Source organism: Bemisia tabaci, chromosome 10 (genome assembly GCF_918797505.1).
Source record: "Bemisia tabaci chromosome 10, PGI_BMITA_v3".
NCBI classification, from domain to species: domain Eukaryota; kingdom Metazoa; phylum Arthropoda; class Insecta; order Hemiptera; family Aleyrodidae; genus Bemisia; species Bemisia tabaci.
In genome coordinates, this window is record NC_092802.1 from 21096370 (window position 1) to 21113309 (window position 16940).

A 16940-nucleotide genomic window follows, 5' to 3' on the forward strand; every position below is an offset into this window, starting at 1 on the left:
AGATTCAATTTTTAAAAACCCGAAAAATATGTTGTTACAAATTCGTAATACTACGCCATAGAGGGTTAACGAGAGCATATATTTAACACCAATCAAATGGAGTTCTATTAAACAATTAGGACTCATTTTTATCGTTGCCATTTAACTAATGTTAATTGTGAACAATTTTATCTCCTTTACAAGTTGATTTTCAGACTTCCCGTTGTGTGATTTGTTTTCTCTGTGAAATTTTACAACGAAAATTTGTATGATGGACATGGTGCTTCAACTCATATCTTGTACAGTGGTCAATTGTTAGAGGATCCAGAGTGAATGTCAATTATGAATAAAATAATAACAAGGAAAGATTCACATTTGAATTTAATTTATTCGCTGGTGAAAAATTCAAAACATCATCAAGGAGAAATGTAGAAATATCAACAGCTGAAAATACACACAGCCTCTCGAACTATATGCCATTCCTGCATTCCTCCTTGATGCTACTTTAAAATCAAGTGTGGCAACACATCAATAAGGACTTGTGAACAATTTATAATACAGACTTAAACAGAGAGATAACAATTCTGAAATTATTTACAGCTCAAGCATGAGTTTCAAATTCATGGAAAGAAATAGGTATCATACAAAATGACACGGATTTTCCAACAACTAAACTATAATTTGTTTTTGAGGGGTTATCAACCTAGTATCTGAGCCAGTAAAAGTTGCTACGTAATCTGTTGTAGTCAGTCATGCCTTCAACTGGACCGACAGCTGCGACTGCAGGGCATCTATCGTAGACGTATTTCATTAGAACCTCTTGGACATCCTTGGCAGTTACACGCTGTCAAAAGTACAGTAAAGAAAAAATTAGTGCATAAAAATGATGCAAATAATAAAGTTAGATAAAATATGTTTTTTTATTTTTCAGATTGCAAGATGCTGAATTTACGGATTTAGGGGCCCTTCAATAAATACATAACACTGAATTAGGGTTTTTTTGCCACCCCTCTCTCCATCATAACTCTTTGGTGACATTAGTTTCTATCCTGTAAAACCAATAATCGACATAAAATTACAAGTTACATAAAGTTACATTTATTATGAACAGCCCCCTACGGTCTCTGCCCTCTATAACATTCTATAAAACTGCACCAGGGATGCAGGATGGCATGTCTTACATAAAAAATAGAGAAACTGTAGAAAACATGAGGCTTATTACTAGACATGATGAACCTCATCATTCTGAACTCCCCAGCATTTTTTCTTTTTTCTGAAAATTTTTAAGTTCCTTCGCCGGTTGTTACTTAATTACTTCGTTGAATTATCAGATCTGAAAAATTTAGGAGCTTTAATTAAGGATCCTGCAAAATTTACAAGGAAAAATTGTCTACTTTTCTGCGCTTTGTCAGAAATCAAATTGAGCTTTGTTAAATTGTCAGAGGGTATCTTCAAGACTCTCTAAAAAAATTCATGATCACTTTCAGAAATATTTTTATTACATTGAATCCATTGAGGTCGCCTTGAAATGTACTGATTTAAAATATGCTGAGCTTTTTTGGGAAATGGATTTCATCAGTGGAAAGTTTAAATAAATAAATAAATACAAAAAAAATAAAGCAATTAAACGATGAAATATTTTACGTATTCAGCACAGCAAAGTTCATTCATCTGCACAGTCATTGCTGAATTCCTGAACCAATACTTCATATGGGAGCCTATAGACAATAAAAGGCATAAGGTTGCCTCATACACCTCATCAAGCTTAGAATTGTTTGTACTTTAAAATTGATCCGGCAGCAAAATGATAAAACAACAATAAAAGTAATTGAGCTTCCCATTCTTAAAATCAGGTTATTTATTTACAATAAGACGTTCATGCATTAGATTTCACAATACAGATGAATCAAGCCACTAAATTGTGAAATCCGTTAATTCAAATTAGTTTGAAGCCCTTGAAGGCAGGAAGATCAAGCCGTTAAAGTGCGATCCGATGAATTGAGGTCATACTGTATTTAAGTACTTGTCAATTTTCTGAATGAAGTTATTATACTTACGTCTAATCTTGCTTCGAGTTCGTGAATAGGAACCCTACGGTTGTAGCACAAGAACTGACGGCCGATATCTTCACAGATAGGAGTTGTTCCGTCTAATTGAAGAAGCATGTTTGTCTTCAGTAAGTTCTTTGCGCGAGCAACCTCAGCTTCAGTTGCAGATGTAGCTAGACGAATCCACTCATAAACGGAGGCAAGAGACATGTCCTGTCGAATACAAATTTAAAAAAGGATTAAATTCCTTTCATTGAAAGTCGACAAAGATGGGGGGATACCAAAAGATCTGTATTGATACTTTCAGAACCTGCCATTCTCCATTGTGGGCTTTAGGTTTCATTGCAGTGTTTCATGCTTAAAAAGTCATTGAAAATTAACAAGATATATTCAGGAAAGCACAGAATTTGTGACAAAACAGATGAAACTCAAGGTTATTTGGTAGACCTTTCGAGATTGTTAATTCCCCGATCTGGTTATGACATGAGACCCCACCAAAAATATCGTTTCAAATGGGTCCCACTTTTATCATTTTCAAAATTGGGTTCCTTTGCCATTTAGCATAAAAAAATCTGAGAAAATTCCTAGAAGCTCGGTTCACTTTTTACTTTTAGAAAGTGAATTAAAAAAAAAGTGGATGAATGACTTACTTAAAAACAAGAAGAAATCAAGGTTATTTCCAAAGATCAAGAATAGTAATGAGTCATTTGTCAGAATCTTTCTTATTTATGCGACAATCTTATGACAATGTAGCTGAGCAAGCAAATTCAGTGGAAGTTAGGATCATCAGACGTGTCGTCAAAAGGACAGATCAGTAAAATACTCGATAAATTCAACTTACATCAACATGTAATCTGTCAGTGACGAAGTAGATACCCCACAGGCCTGTGTCCTTGTAGCACGTATTGAATGACTGGAAACTGTGAGCATAACCCTCACGAGAGCAAGCACGGGCGAGATATGAGGCGTTGTTGGCACCACTGCCTTGTGATCGGTCCCATGCACCAACAATCGTGTTGGCAACCATGAGTGGAATGTTGTCAGAGTTGGACCAGCCGCAGCCTTCGACAGCAATGGCAACATGAGCTAGCGGGAGAGCGTCATCTCTTGCTCGGATCATTGAACCTAAGAAGAGAGGGATCAATTAAAATGCAGGTTTTGAATGAAAGCAATAATTGACAATACCAGGAGAAACAAGTAGAGAGCCAAAAATTGCTACTTTGGGCTTCTGACAGACTAAAGGGATGCGGACAATGTAAGCATCTACATTGCAGGTCACATTCAAATGTGTGTGAACATACAATTTAAATTTATTCAATTTTCATTATTTTAGTTGTTTAAGGTTACTGCTCACAGGGAGACCCATGAGACATTACACATTTATCATTCGAAACAAATATTGGGATAATTCATCCCATAAACAAAAATATTAACCTAGAAAATTACTGTACAAGGGGAGGGGGGGGGATCCGATATTCTTACTCATAGAACAAGCCATTTTAAAAATAATATTTCTGATTCGGCTTTGTGGATTTCACTTTTCTAAAAGATGCACTTTCAACAACCAAAATCCTGCAAAAAAAAGAGAGTAAAAGGCCTAGCATGGAAGTTTAAAGTAGAGAAAAGAAGAAAAAAACCAGAGCCTGAGAGGCGGAGAGAGCAAAAACACACAAACTTAGCAATTTTAAAAAATCACACTGATGGTCATTAATTAAAGATGAAGCATCTACATATTTCAATTTGGGCTTTTATACAGTTTCTGAAGGCTTCTCTTTCGGCACCAAAGAGCTTTTCTACATTCGCTTTTCACCCCCTAAGCACTGTTATAAACTCATAAAAATATTCCATTTTTCCCAGTTCGTTTGTTTTCTTTCTCACACATTCAATTACAAGGGCGAACACCTTTAATTTAAAAATGTTTACCTTTGTTTTGAAAATTCAGTGATAATTGGTCATTTACAAATAATTTTATTTTTCTTTAATAATTCTTTCCCTGCTTTTAACTCTGAGGAATTTCCTCAATGTACTACATTTCATGCAATCGAAAGACTCAAAATGTTAAGAAATTTGTTGAATCGTGAAAATCTGATGACTTTGTCAAGATGGTTTTTGTATCCTTGTATCGCAAAAAATTGGAGGATTCACTCAAGTAATGGTGAAATGGACCTCTAGACAAGGTATGAATTAAAGCAATAGGCAACATATTTTCTCTTTGAAGTTTTGAGAAAGATGAATCACGCAATGGAAGTCTGAAAATCAACTCCTAATTGACGTAAGTAAGGAGGTTTACAATGGGTCAGTGGCACCCATTGGTTTTTTTAATTAATTTACTACAAGTACGGAGTGAACTGTGCTTCTAAAAATTTTTCAGATTTTTTTTTACCCTAGAAATCCTACTTTGAAATTGCCGAAAGTGGGAGCCGCGAATACTTTTGGCAGGCACTCATTTTGTAGCTAGGCGGGGAAAACAGCGTTTGCTGATTGGCTAAAACTAGCTGCAGGCATCACTTTCCTGCATCAACTTGGCTGTTGACTTTAGACTGGTCGGATTTTGCTTAGCTTTTCCCCCTTAGAAATGCTTTTCTGAAGTTTTTACAAAACTTTTTATTTTTCCCACAAAATTTATGCAAAAAAAACTGTACTTTAACTCTACAAAAATTTCATGCCGCTATCTCATTAACATTGATGTCACAGCAAAAATACACACAACATCGTTTGTAGGTATAAGATAACTGCCAATGGATCTGTGTTTTAGATACTTGTTAATATCTCTGTCAGGAATTTATCTTCAAGCCTCCTGAAGTGTCAATTTTTTCTATCTACAAAAGATTTTGAAGAGAAAATATGTGACCTTCTTCCAGTTCAGACCTTGTCTAGTGGCCCATAGTAAAAAGAGCTTGGCTTCTTTTCGTCTTACTTGGTACTAACAGTTTTGCTGTGAATTAGAAGACCTATTTACTTAGAATAATCATTAAGTACAGAGGAATCATTATTGAGTGTTTGCATTTGTTTCACACTTGATATACCTAAATGACTTACCGGTGAATCTGCATGGTCCTGGTAATTCATGCTCAGCGTCATAGTCTGGTTTGATTCCACCAAAATGCTTCTGTGCCTCCTTGACAATTTCACTGTGATCTACTCCGCCAGCTCCTGCAAGGACCATTCGTCCGGGAACATAGTACGCTTTGACATAATTGGCTAGATCTTCACGGGAAATTTTCCTGAAATGACACTCAAGTTTAGATCGAAAGTCCGACAGCAGTTGCAATACACTAGAATTTCATCAGCAAGAAGATTAATTAAGATGTCATCTTTCTTTGCTCCCATTGTTCCTTGACTTTTCAAGGTTTCAGCACAAAAAATGTACTGTTTTTAAAGCTTTGGAAGGACGTTAAACATCAAAATTCTTCACCAAATTTTTTTGGATAAGTCAGTGGGTCAGTGGCATAACATTAATGCAGAGTGTCCGACAGATAATCTCTACATACAATTTCACAAGAAAGCTAGAAGGTATATTGAAAATTTTGAAAACACTTCTAAGGGGAGAAAAAGCTTACTAAAATTTGATGAACCAGAGGGCAACAGTCGTGATGGCATAGTAGGCCATGTCTTTAGCTGGACTTCAGCTGATCAACAAATGCAGACTTTTTGCCTAACTAAGTCAAAACTGACTGCCAAAAATATTGTTTCAAATCGGTTCCGACTTTGCAGCTTCACAATCGATTTTTTTCTCCATTTCAAGTCAAAAAAGTAAAAAAATATTACTGAGAACTCAACTCACTCAGAATAATTCAACAATAAGTGTTACTGACCCTTTTTATAGAGAGGGAGTGCAGTCCATGAACTATTTCACTGGGATAGAAAAAGGTTATGGTTTGACAAATAATTTTCTAGATTTAAACAGACTTTAATACTTGCATAGAGGTAAAAATTTGGGACTAGGTGACTTTTCAAAAATGAACCACTCTAATGATGAATTAGGATCTTCAGCATCATCATTGTGTAATAATATATATTACGAAAAAAAAGATATTTAAAGGAATCTGCAGCCTTTGCTTCAATACGTTCCCGAAAAATTTTCTCTTTTCCTGACTTTTCAAAGCTGACCCACCTCCCATTTAATTTTATTCAATCAGTGTTCTGCCTTCCCTGGGCGCCATGCGTCTAAAGATTAGGGGGGCTGGACCATTGTGGCGCCAAGACAGATTGAACTCGCAATTGGGAAGCAGCGGTAGCGATGAAGCGCTCTCTATACGCACCGTTCGCAGCATCACTATGGCCTGTATGCAAGACTTTAATTTGCTCCTAAATAAATAGTAGATGGCCCCTAAAAATTCGGCTTTCCGGCCAAGATGGCTCCTAAAATTTTAGGGGGAAGGCAGAACACTGTATTTATTCTATTTATTGACATTTTAATTTTTCCACAGCGGTCTTTGTCTTGAAAAATTCCAGCCAATGATTTTCTTAACTTGGCTTTTGCCAACTTCTGACGATATTAATGTAGCAGGCAAATAGTGAAATCAGGCATTTTTTCAAATGTCTAGGCAGATAGTTAAATTTTGACGGTTTTCACAATTTTGTGAATTTATGGCAAAGAGCTCGCAAGTTTTCAATATTTTTGGAGCAATAACTTATCAAAGCTACTAACTCCTTTTGTCTCTACCTCTTCAATTCCTTCTTATATTTTTATATGTTCACATTCTAAAAATTCTGTATTTTATGATATGCTGAAAATTTCAAGGTGAGTGTCTGTTCAGGAGCTAAAAATCGTTTAAGATACTATTGTGTGATGTAAATTTTTACCGAGAATTGTTTCTTACGGGAGCAATTAATTATTTTGTCTAAAATTAGGAAAAGAATCAGCATTTCAATCTAAATTAGAATATTTTACTATTTGCCTAGGCATTTGACAAAATGCCTGATTTTACCATTTGTCTGCAACATTAACGCAAAAAGCAAATATGTTGACACATTTTTAAAGACCCATTGACAGCACACATCCGTGTAGACTTCGAAAGAATATTTAAAATTAACTGGAGCAGACCATCTAGTTTCATGAAAGAGGAGAATGCAGAAGTTGTAAAAAATATGTTTCTTTTACTTGATGTTTTCAGTGGGCCCAAGGATGGTCCTTCCTAGTGGAGTTCCTTGGAAAGCGCAAGAATGGAGATGGTCAAAAACTACCTCTTGGAGGTTGGTTTCTACTTCTTGCATTTCACGTAGAATCACTCCACGCTCACGTTCAATCTCGTTTTCGCCTGCGAAATTGGGACAAATCAATTAGGGAAACACTCATTAACAAATGGGTACCAAGTAAAGAGGGAACAGAAGGGCTTGGATTAATTTGTCATCTATTGGATAAAGTATCACAAGTTTTAGTTATACCAGAATGCTATGTTGCTAGACATTTCAATGGTGCTTTAATTTTTTCTACAACATTTTGCACTACTTCCATGAAAATTTCAAGAATTGATCTTGAAGAAAAAAAAATATGAAGTAAAATTTTTAAGCAATTTTGTTTGTTAGTTGTTCCAAACTGAACAAGTTTTAGCAACTACGCACAAATGGCACTTGTGCTACATTGGCCAGAGGATGACATATTGGTTGCCCCAGGTTGCCCTGTCGTGAGGAGAAAAAACACTGACATTTTATGTTAAAGTCAAACAGAGATTTCACAGGAACATGTGGCACAATTTTCGTAATAATACAAAACGCTTTTATTGACTTCCTACTTTCAAATTAGCAATTCACCTTTCATCATTTTATTGGGTTGTTGTTGTTGTTGTTGTTACTGTTTTGTGAGAAATTGTTCTTATTGTTATTTTTTCTTCACTTCTATTATGGCCCTATTATGTATTCTAAACTTTTGTATTCTTTTTAGTATGGGCTTCTAAACCTGTTTGTAATGAAATAAATAAGTAAACAAACAAATTTCAGATGAATTTTGGGCAAAAACTAGCCATTGTGCAAGGACTTTTCATCTTAGACCTTCAAAAAAGTGGCTTTATGCGTCCATTCTGGTGTTACGTAACACATCCCTAAATGCTTCCCTACAGTGCTACATATTTAATACTTGTGTATTTTGGTCATATATACATATTTTATTCATCAAGCAAAGATACTTTTTCAATCCAGAGGGAGCCAAGAAAGTATAAATGCACGTGATTGCTTACATGCATTGATTAAGGAGCAATTCTCATTTTTGATTGAACCATCAACTCTGAAAGTCAAGTGACCTGCAACATTGTGCATACGACTGAGCCCAGGGTAGTATTATAAAAGAAATATTACAAACCTAATTTAGAGTTCTTGACGATGTCAGCTAGAATTTCGATGGCTTTTGGAACATCTTTGCTGAGACATTTGGCGTAGAAAACAGTCTGTTCTCTTGAAGTGTAGGCATTCAAATGAGCACCCAAGTTCTCCACCTCTAATTCTAGATCTGTTTGTGATCTTGAGGATGTTCCCTAGACAGGAGAAAACAAAAGTTTCTCGGTAAATTCAATCAAGATGAAAAATGATGTTTTGCTACTTGACCAATTTTCCAAAAAAAAAAGAGAGGAGAGTCATTCAAATGAGCACCCAAGTTCTCCACCTCTAATTCTAGATCTGTTTGTGATCTTGAGGATGTTCCCTAAACAGGAGAAAACAAAAGTTTCTCGGTAAATTCAATCAAGATGAAAAATGATGTTTTGCTACTTGACCAATTTTCCAAATAAAAAGAGAGGAGAGTCTTGTATACCAAGTGCTTGTTGCTGGATTCGTGCATTCCGTAGGAGTCTGAGATTGCACTGAAATTCTACAGATTGAGGTAAAAAGAGAGGGCCCTTCTCAATTTGCAACACAAGCCTGTGGATCCTTGCATTTTACAATTAAGTTGTGAAGATAACTAAAAAGAATGTGGTGAGGAGGAAATTTCCTCAAGTTTCTGCTTCAATTAAACTGAAGTAACCTACAGATAATTTGCGCACGATGGTTTTTGACTCTAACATCAGCCATGAGTTTGGCTTCATGCTGCGCACTCATAACAGGCTAGAGCTTTGAATTTTTACTAAAAGAGGAGTTGCAGGAGAGCTCTGCTGTGCTAAAAAAGAAAAAATGTACGTATGTATGAACATTCGAGTGTTGCAAAATTTTTCCTGCTAAAATAATTATCTTTGAGCAAACTTGGGAATACTTTTCCGATAATTTAGATTAAATTGCGAATAAAATTGTTGGCAAAATTGGAAGACAAATCACTAGTTTCTCTGATGATGAGTAATCAATCGTTATCAATGGATCAATAGAAAACTAGCAATGTTTCAGGGCTCATACGGCATTCTTTCTTGGCACAGCAGAGATCTTGCAGTATGTTTTCATTACTTGAAAACTCATTTAGAGGTGTATAGTTCACATACCCTTCAATGATTCATTGAAATGAGGTAATAGCGGTTTGATACCTCTATTGGCCCATATTTAAGTTTGGAAATCCTGATCAATTGCAGGTGTCACTTTTTTGCATCTCCTAGCAAATAATGTGAGAAAATTACTTGTTTTTCCGTCCCGACCCATCCTTTCTCATGAAACGTTGGTCTGCAAACTTTCAAGCAACATCCATACAGTAACCTTTGTATCAACTTACTGGCCCTGCTTTTGGAAATAACATTACATTTAGACATCTTACAAAATCATGAAAAGAAGTTATGTACCTTGAATGCCATATGCTCCAGAAAGTGGGCAACGCCGTTGTTCTCATCGTTTTCACACCGAGAGCCAGCATCTATCCACAGACCAATGGTTGCTGTGGGAGAGCGAGTGTCTTCTGTTGCGACACGGAGTCCTCCCTCGATCTGAGTGACTTGGGTTGGTGGGTAATTGAGAAGGGCCTCACGAACAGAATGGGCAGCGGCTGACGCTTGCCTCAAAGGAGTTACCTGCAATAAAAACATGGAAACAGGTCAAATCTCAGACGTTCCCTCTGCTGGGCTTGAGCACTTGTAGAGCTGTGCTAAAAGGATATCAGACTCCCCCATAATTAGCCCCTGATGAAATCTTAATATGAAGTTACACAACTTTCATCCCTACTTTCTCGCCTCATCAGACTTCATTGCACATCCTTCTCTTTCCAGTCGGATTAACTTCCTTTTCCTCTCTAGTTTAAATTAAAAATGGACGGAGTTCATCGGGAAGGAACCAACCCACATTCAGTTGAAACTGAGAAAAAGATGCCTGAGATTAGGCTGAAGTAGGGTTAGATTGTCCACTGGTGGATTAAATGTACCGGAGAAATCTCCAGTACTCCGGGCGGTGGATTTGTGGTACCAAATCCACCGGCAATGGCTTCTCCGGTCGTGACATCAGCACCAACCGGTGTGTTAAAGAACCTAGTTTGGTGATTGGGGGTACCACTGTTCAATAAAAAAAAACACCTTCCTCTCTCTGACAATAGGAAACAGACTGCTGATGCAGGCATCGTGTACTGACACAAGTAAATTAACTCCAAACTTGAATGGATGTAAGCTGGAGACTCAATGCTAAAGCTGCAATTCTGCTTACTTCTAAAATAGCATTGATAAGAAATAAAAAATTTTCAGCTACAGCATTTCGGAGATTGAGAACAACGAAATGATGATTAATTTTAAGGTTAGGTTTGAAGATTTCAGCTCTTCGCCCGCAGCTGAAAATGAGGGGAAAAGGCACATGATGGATGAAAAACCATGAAAATGCTAATAAAGTTTCTTCCGAATTTCAGGGCTTCTTGAATAAATGAGGAATGTAAGGAGAGTATCACTGTGAGGTGACAGCTCAGTGACGCAGCTCCATCTTGTCTGACCTAACACACACTGTCAATCTCAAAAAATGATAATGGTTTTCAATAAGATGGGTAGCATTTTAACCATGGAAAAACCTTACCGGGGAACACACTGCTTATAGTAAATGAGGCTGTTGGAAAAATGGGTTAGAAGTTACTTTTGAGGGGTTTGTCCTTGATGAAAAATTTCATGTCCTGAGGGGTTCGAAAAAAGAATAGGAGGTGAAAGGATAAGCATGAAATACCTGGTTGAATTTGGTCCTCTGCGCTAGCAAGCGGGCTGGGCCCAATTTTAAAAATTTGGAGGCCATAATTGTAGATGTTCCAAGTCTTTTCCTGAAATTCGGTCACAAAATATCGGCTGCCACTCTTTGGAGAAAATGGCAGTCGCAAATAACCTCTAATTCTTGTTCACAACACTGTTGTCAAATGAAACATCCCCTAAAACAATACCTTCTGCTGGTACCAGTACAATTGTTCTACATCGTTCCCCCGGAAAATTGAAAAAATAATATTTTCAATGATTTTTTATTGCTAAAGAATTTATCGTAAGTTCAAATTACTGATTATAAAAGGGATGAAAAGTAAAACCGGCACAACTGTGCAGCACTGTAAGACGTAATGTGAGGTTATGTTTACATGTGTTGCAACATCAACATTTTTGTTTCGATCTTGGACATGCTGAATCGTCTGAACAGTGAGACAGTGACCAAAGTATTATAAAGAAAATTGCCTTTGGAGTTGTCATCCTTTTATCGCTGCTTAAACGCTTTACTCATATTGATAAGCAATCACCCGGTCAATGCATCCGTTTCTAAGTTTTCACCCCAACCGAGTGTTTTTCAGAACGCATTGATAATTTTACTTGCATGAATCGCAGAGTGAGTAAGTAGTTCTTCCATTCCTGTTGTGAAAGTTTTCGGCAAGCCATTTGTTTCTTTGGATAGCCTCATTCAAGATAAATCATCTGTTTAAAACAAAGCATAGTCTGTGGAAGGATGAAAACATCAAGATTGAAAGAGTATCTTTTGAACCGGAGTCAGATCGTGGTTGAAAGAAAGTAAGTCGACCAAGAAAAGAGGCTCTAACATCCATACATATGTTTCGCTTTATAGCACACCCTGGCGCTTTATGACACCGAGTGATCTAACCTCCACTGCCACCTGTGAAGCCACAACCCTCCGGGCATTAAGCACCTAAAGCGCTCTTCTCTCTAATTTTTTCTTCAATCCCAACCCGCCAACCTCTAATTGGGCGCCCACTGCGACTTGTATCAGGAGGAACCGAATCAAGGACTACAAGATAAGGAAACAATTTGGCGAGCAAGAAACAATGAGTTCATCCAGTGACTCAAGTGAAGATGAGAATGTTGAACGGCTGAGAGATGCTCTGGACGTACGATTCATCAGTGATTCTTTGTACTCATCTGATGGTAAAGCAGATTTGAAAATCAAAGGTATGCATCATATGAAATATTACTGGTAATTCTTGAAAGTTTTATCCATTTTTCCAACCTCTAGGTACCTATCATAGAGAATTAAGCTGTCTTAATCCTGGTCAAGACAAGTTGGATTGATCATGTCTCACTTTTTACTCTAGAATATACCTCTTAATTTTGAAAAAATTACATTCCATCACCTTTTCTTTTCCTTATTTACCCTTTCTAAAGAATTATCAGGAAAAGAAGTAATACTTACTTAAATAGGTAATTAAAAATGATACCTGATATAGAAAGCTTAACTTATAACACTTAGGTAGGTACATGATATTCAATCTCAGGGTGTCAAAATTTTCACCGGCACTTTATCCCTCTCAGAGAGCTCTGTGTATGTTAATGCTAATTTTGCAGGGAATAATTTGGGAGTGATTTTTCTTTGTGAGAACTAAGGAAAATCACCCACATTTTTTTAGAACCATGATACTAAGATTCATACCTATTTTAGTAGTCCACCCTTTGTGCCCTCTGACATTCTCTCTGCCCGAATGGTGAAGCCCTTGAGAATTGAAAAGAACCAATAAAATAAGCATGAATATTGTGAATATTACTAGGATGGTCAAACAAATGAAAATTAAATAACTAGAAGAGACCAACTGAACAAATTAAAGGCTCACTGTCACTTCTAAAATTTCTAATCCTCAAACTTGTCCTCATTACATCTGTTTTAGAGCCTGAGAAACCAAAACCGTTACCCTCCAACCGGCCAGTTCCAGAGGAATTTGTCACGCACCATTTAAAAGTTACCCCCGAGTTCCAGTCTTTCGTTTCAAAACAGCTCTCAAAATTTCTCGACGAGTAAGTAAACAAACATAGGCAGTTAAGAGCCAAAGAATCAATACTAAAAATTTTGGAATAATTGAATTATTTGCATTCTTTACATATTTAGTAATTAATCCATTTTTGGAAAAATCGGTCATGATATCTAATGCCAGGCCCATAAAACAGGGTTTATAATCTACATTTTCAAAATACATTGCAGGCAGTGGAGCTGTCGAATAGTTTTTCTCTGATCTCTTGGAAGTGGTGGAAATGTAATTACGGTTTTATGGCCTTTGAGTACGGATATAGGACATACTTAAGTTAGTCTCCACCAGAAAAATAATATTTTAGTAGGCAGAGATCTCATCAATTCTATTATTTCAAAGCTCTCAACTATCTTCCTTTTTCTGTCGAAGGGTGAATATTGCAAGGACTAATTTTTGTACATTATCTCTCTATCAATTAAATGTTCACATATTCTGTTCTTCTTCTCTTCTATTGTTACTTTAATTACTGTGCTACATATTTTTCCTGTATTTTTATTCAGGTGTCAGAAAAATTTCAAATATTGTAATTCAAATTTTTGAACTTAGGTCATCTCAGGTTGATAAAAAAGATCTCTATTCATAAACATTTGCTCACACTCACAATCAAACTGAACATTGAGGTATGTGTTTCTTCCTCCCATCTGTATTTCATGCTGAATGAAACAAAGGTTCTTATATCAACCCTGTTTCAGGCAAATCAAAGAAGTCAAAAAGAAAAAGCCAAAGAGCAAGACTGAACCAGATGGCATGTCAGGAATTTATCTCCTCAGGAACTCTAAGTCTTTTTTAAGCAGTGAAGAACCAGATCATCATTTCATTCCCACCAAGAGGTGCAGACGTAAGGAACAACACATTAACTGTACAGAAGAAGACATGCTGGAAGTTGTCGTTAGCCCTGAGTGGGTGTTGAATGGCGAAGGGACTAAAGGTTGGCAGAGGAATGCAAAAAAAAGCCCTCTGTTTAGCTATAAAAAAAATAAAGAAGGCGTGTTGGAGCTTATAAGTGAGACCAGCTGAGGTTAAATGCTGCCATTAGTTCCCATGAGATTAGTCCTGACGTTTTGGTTTTCTGAGTAACCTGTGTTCTTTTGAGAGGAAAAGGATAGCATATGGTTTGTCTCAATTTTGGTAGATGCAAATCATGGATAGTAACTTACTTTGTCTGTGGCCTTTTCTTCGCTTGAGATGGGTCATTGGTATCGAAAGTTTCTAGCTTCTTAGCTCCTCAAAGAAGCAGTATGCCGGTACTGCAAATTTGCTGGTTCTTGCCAAGACATCTTGGATCATGCGATATTTTAGATTCCTACTCCATTTTAAAAGCAAGGCCTTGTCACTTTTAAGGAACTGCTTTTGTGCCTATTTCCTGATTGTGGTGATGATATGATGGATGTTAAAAGTCATTGAATCATCAAAAACATTATGATGAAATACTGATTTCTCTTTTGACTTTCAGTAAAAAACCCATTTTTTTCCATGCATATTTCTGTACAACAAGTAGCATTTAAAAAAGTCTGTGATAAAAGTAGATTAGTTTTTTTCCTCCATGTTTGAGATTATATCTGTGACCAGATCTATGAAATGGGACCTTATCCTCTAGAAGAAAATACTCAAAATTCCGTAAATGCATGGAGGAAGAAAATATGGAAATTTTCGCGCAAGTTTGACCCTGAAAGCTCTAATATTGAAGGAGATGTGAGTCCTGAAGTGCTTAGACGAAAATTCTCAGATCGCACAAAAACGTGTTATAAGTTTTTGCGAAGAGTAAGGGAAAATTTTCTCTTGGAAGATGAGGTCTCTTTTCACAGATCCGGTTAAATTTGTTGAATGTAATTATAAGGTAGGTATAACAGCAATCTTTTTTTCCTGTATAGTAGTAATATAGATAGCTGTACCATATGAGAAAGAAACACCTGGATTATGTGATTTCATTTAGCAGATGGGAACCAACAAGCTAACATAGTTTTCAAAATCATGCAACTTCCTCTTTGATTTAAAAATACTAAGTAATTATTATCACAGCAATAAAATGTAAAGGTATAATGGTTTTCCTTTAAATTAACAAGTTTTTGGTAGAAAAACAAAAAGTATTCCCTTCTGCTAAATGCAAGCCTCTTATGGGCCCTTCCTCCAGAACTGCTCTCTTTAACTGTGATTTTTGCAAGATTACTCAAATGAAATATTTGAGAATAAAATATAAGATGAATAAAAGGAAGAGCTTAAAGTTAGTATTAAAGAAAGAATTTCAACAGAGCAATATTAGAAAATAGAGGCATCAGCTATTGCAGACCTCAGATGTGATCTTCATCGAGAATACAGCTGTGTCCAAAACTCAAAAAGTACAGTCGTGAGGACGTGAGGTATTGCCCAGAACTTCTATATGTTTTTGTGAAACTTAAAAAATGTATCGAGTCGATTTATAAATGTGTTCAATTTATCATGATTTCATCATTAAAAGTTGATTAAGTAAACCCATTATGTATTACTCATGATGATCTTTTTTCCTACAAAACAGTTATACACATTTGAGGAATGGAATTTCAAAACCTGGTAAGTGCCATCAGGTGTTGTTAATCCTTTATCAGGAGCCCCATTCCCTAGAAATAACAATTCTTACCATGAAAATAAGACCTTAATTCAGAGGAATTGCCCCTAATCGTGTATGAAGCAAAGGCTCATAGGTTTTATTTAGGCGAGGTATGCTATGCAAATCTTCACAACATCTGATAGCGCTTACCACCTATTGAATTTCCACCCTTCATGTGTTATCTATGGGATAGTAAACCATCGGTACATGTCAATTGAGACAATTATTTTCCAAAAGATGTAAATGCTAAAACCAATATATTAAGAAAGAATTGAAAAACTGTAGCTGCTATCAGACCTGCAGTCAAAATTTTTACTCATCTGTTTAAAAATAAAATGAAATTGAGTGCAGTTTAGTGGCATAACTTGAGTACCATAATTTAAAACACTTAAAGCAGGGGCGGACTGGCCATGGGGGCGGGGAGGCGATCGCCCCCTAACAATTTGCCGCGGAGGTCCCGAAAGGGGCCCCCGCGGCGAATTTATTTCGAGTCATCGTTTTTTCCTGTAATGTTGTAATTTTCTTATCCTTTTCAATCACTAAAAGGCCCCGAATTCCTTGAAAATTTATCTCTAAGAGACATGGAAGGTCGCCAAAAGCATTTGTGATGAAGGGACCCCCGATGAATCCTGAGAATGGGTTATATTTTGAAGTTCAAGTACTGTAGAATCCAACTCCAATAATGCCTACGTGTTTAATATGTGTGAAATTTTCAAAATTTACTGGGCGAGGGCCCGCGGACCTTCTTTGAGGGGCCCCCGAACGACAGGAGGGGCCCTTACATTTAGGTCTACTCTTAACTTTTCGACTGCCAGTCCGCCCCTGTGTGCCGCTACTGCAGTTTTGACCGTTCAGGCCGTAGTATAAGGGCGCTAAAGCCAGGATTGTATTTCGCAAACAGATCATTTTTGCAGAATGATTAAATATTAAGAAGCAGGAGTAATTTAACTAAATATTAAACGGAACCCAAATCTACAGTATAATGCAAAACAATTCGGAAAATCTCGTCATGTAAATACAGAAGATTCGAAAACGCCTTCAATTTAAGCGTGATACCTCACGCGTTCCGGAGTGTTCAAATAGTTGTATCCCTGCGCCTGATCCGACACGTTCACTTGATGGTTTGTATCGATGTTTCAAAACGAATGAGAAGGGGCGGCAAGTAGGTAAATCCGGCTTTGCGTTCTCATTCATTTTCGATTTTGTTTAAAAGAAAGAAAGAAAAAAAACC

General features: G+C 36.7%; 2 protein-coding genes across 2 annotated transcripts; one reads left to right on the plus strand and one right to left on the minus strand.

The window, feature by feature from the left end:
* Nucleotides 1-347: 347 nt before the first annotated feature.
* Nucleotides 348-11249, minus strand: UQCR-C1 (Ubiquinol-cytochrome c reductase core protein 1). The gene is made up of 8 exons (XM_019052767.2): nucleotides 11067-11249; nucleotides 9719-9943; nucleotides 8326-8497; nucleotides 7132-7288; nucleotides 5067-5251; nucleotides 2869-3152; nucleotides 2037-2240; nucleotides 348-823 (listed from the first exon to the last, which is right to left on the minus strand). The coding sequence occupies exons 1-8, from the start codon at nucleotides 11130-11132 to the stop codon at nucleotides 683-685; spliced, it is 1434 nt and encodes a 477-aa protein (XP_018908312.2). The 5' UTR covers nucleotides 11133-11249; the 3' UTR covers nucleotides 348-682.
* Nucleotides 11250-11459: 210 nt separating this feature from the next.
* On the plus strand, nucleotides 11460-15607 carry LOC109037918 (uncharacterized). The gene is made up of 3 exons (XM_019052779.2): nucleotides 11460-12277; nucleotides 12988-13114; nucleotides 13818-15607. The coding sequence occupies exons 1-3, from the start codon at nucleotides 12154-12156 to the stop codon at nucleotides 14140-14142; spliced, it is 576 nt and encodes a 191-aa protein (XP_018908324.2). The 5' UTR covers nucleotides 11460-12153; the 3' UTR covers nucleotides 14143-15607.
* Nucleotides 15608-16940: the final 1333 nt, after the last annotated feature.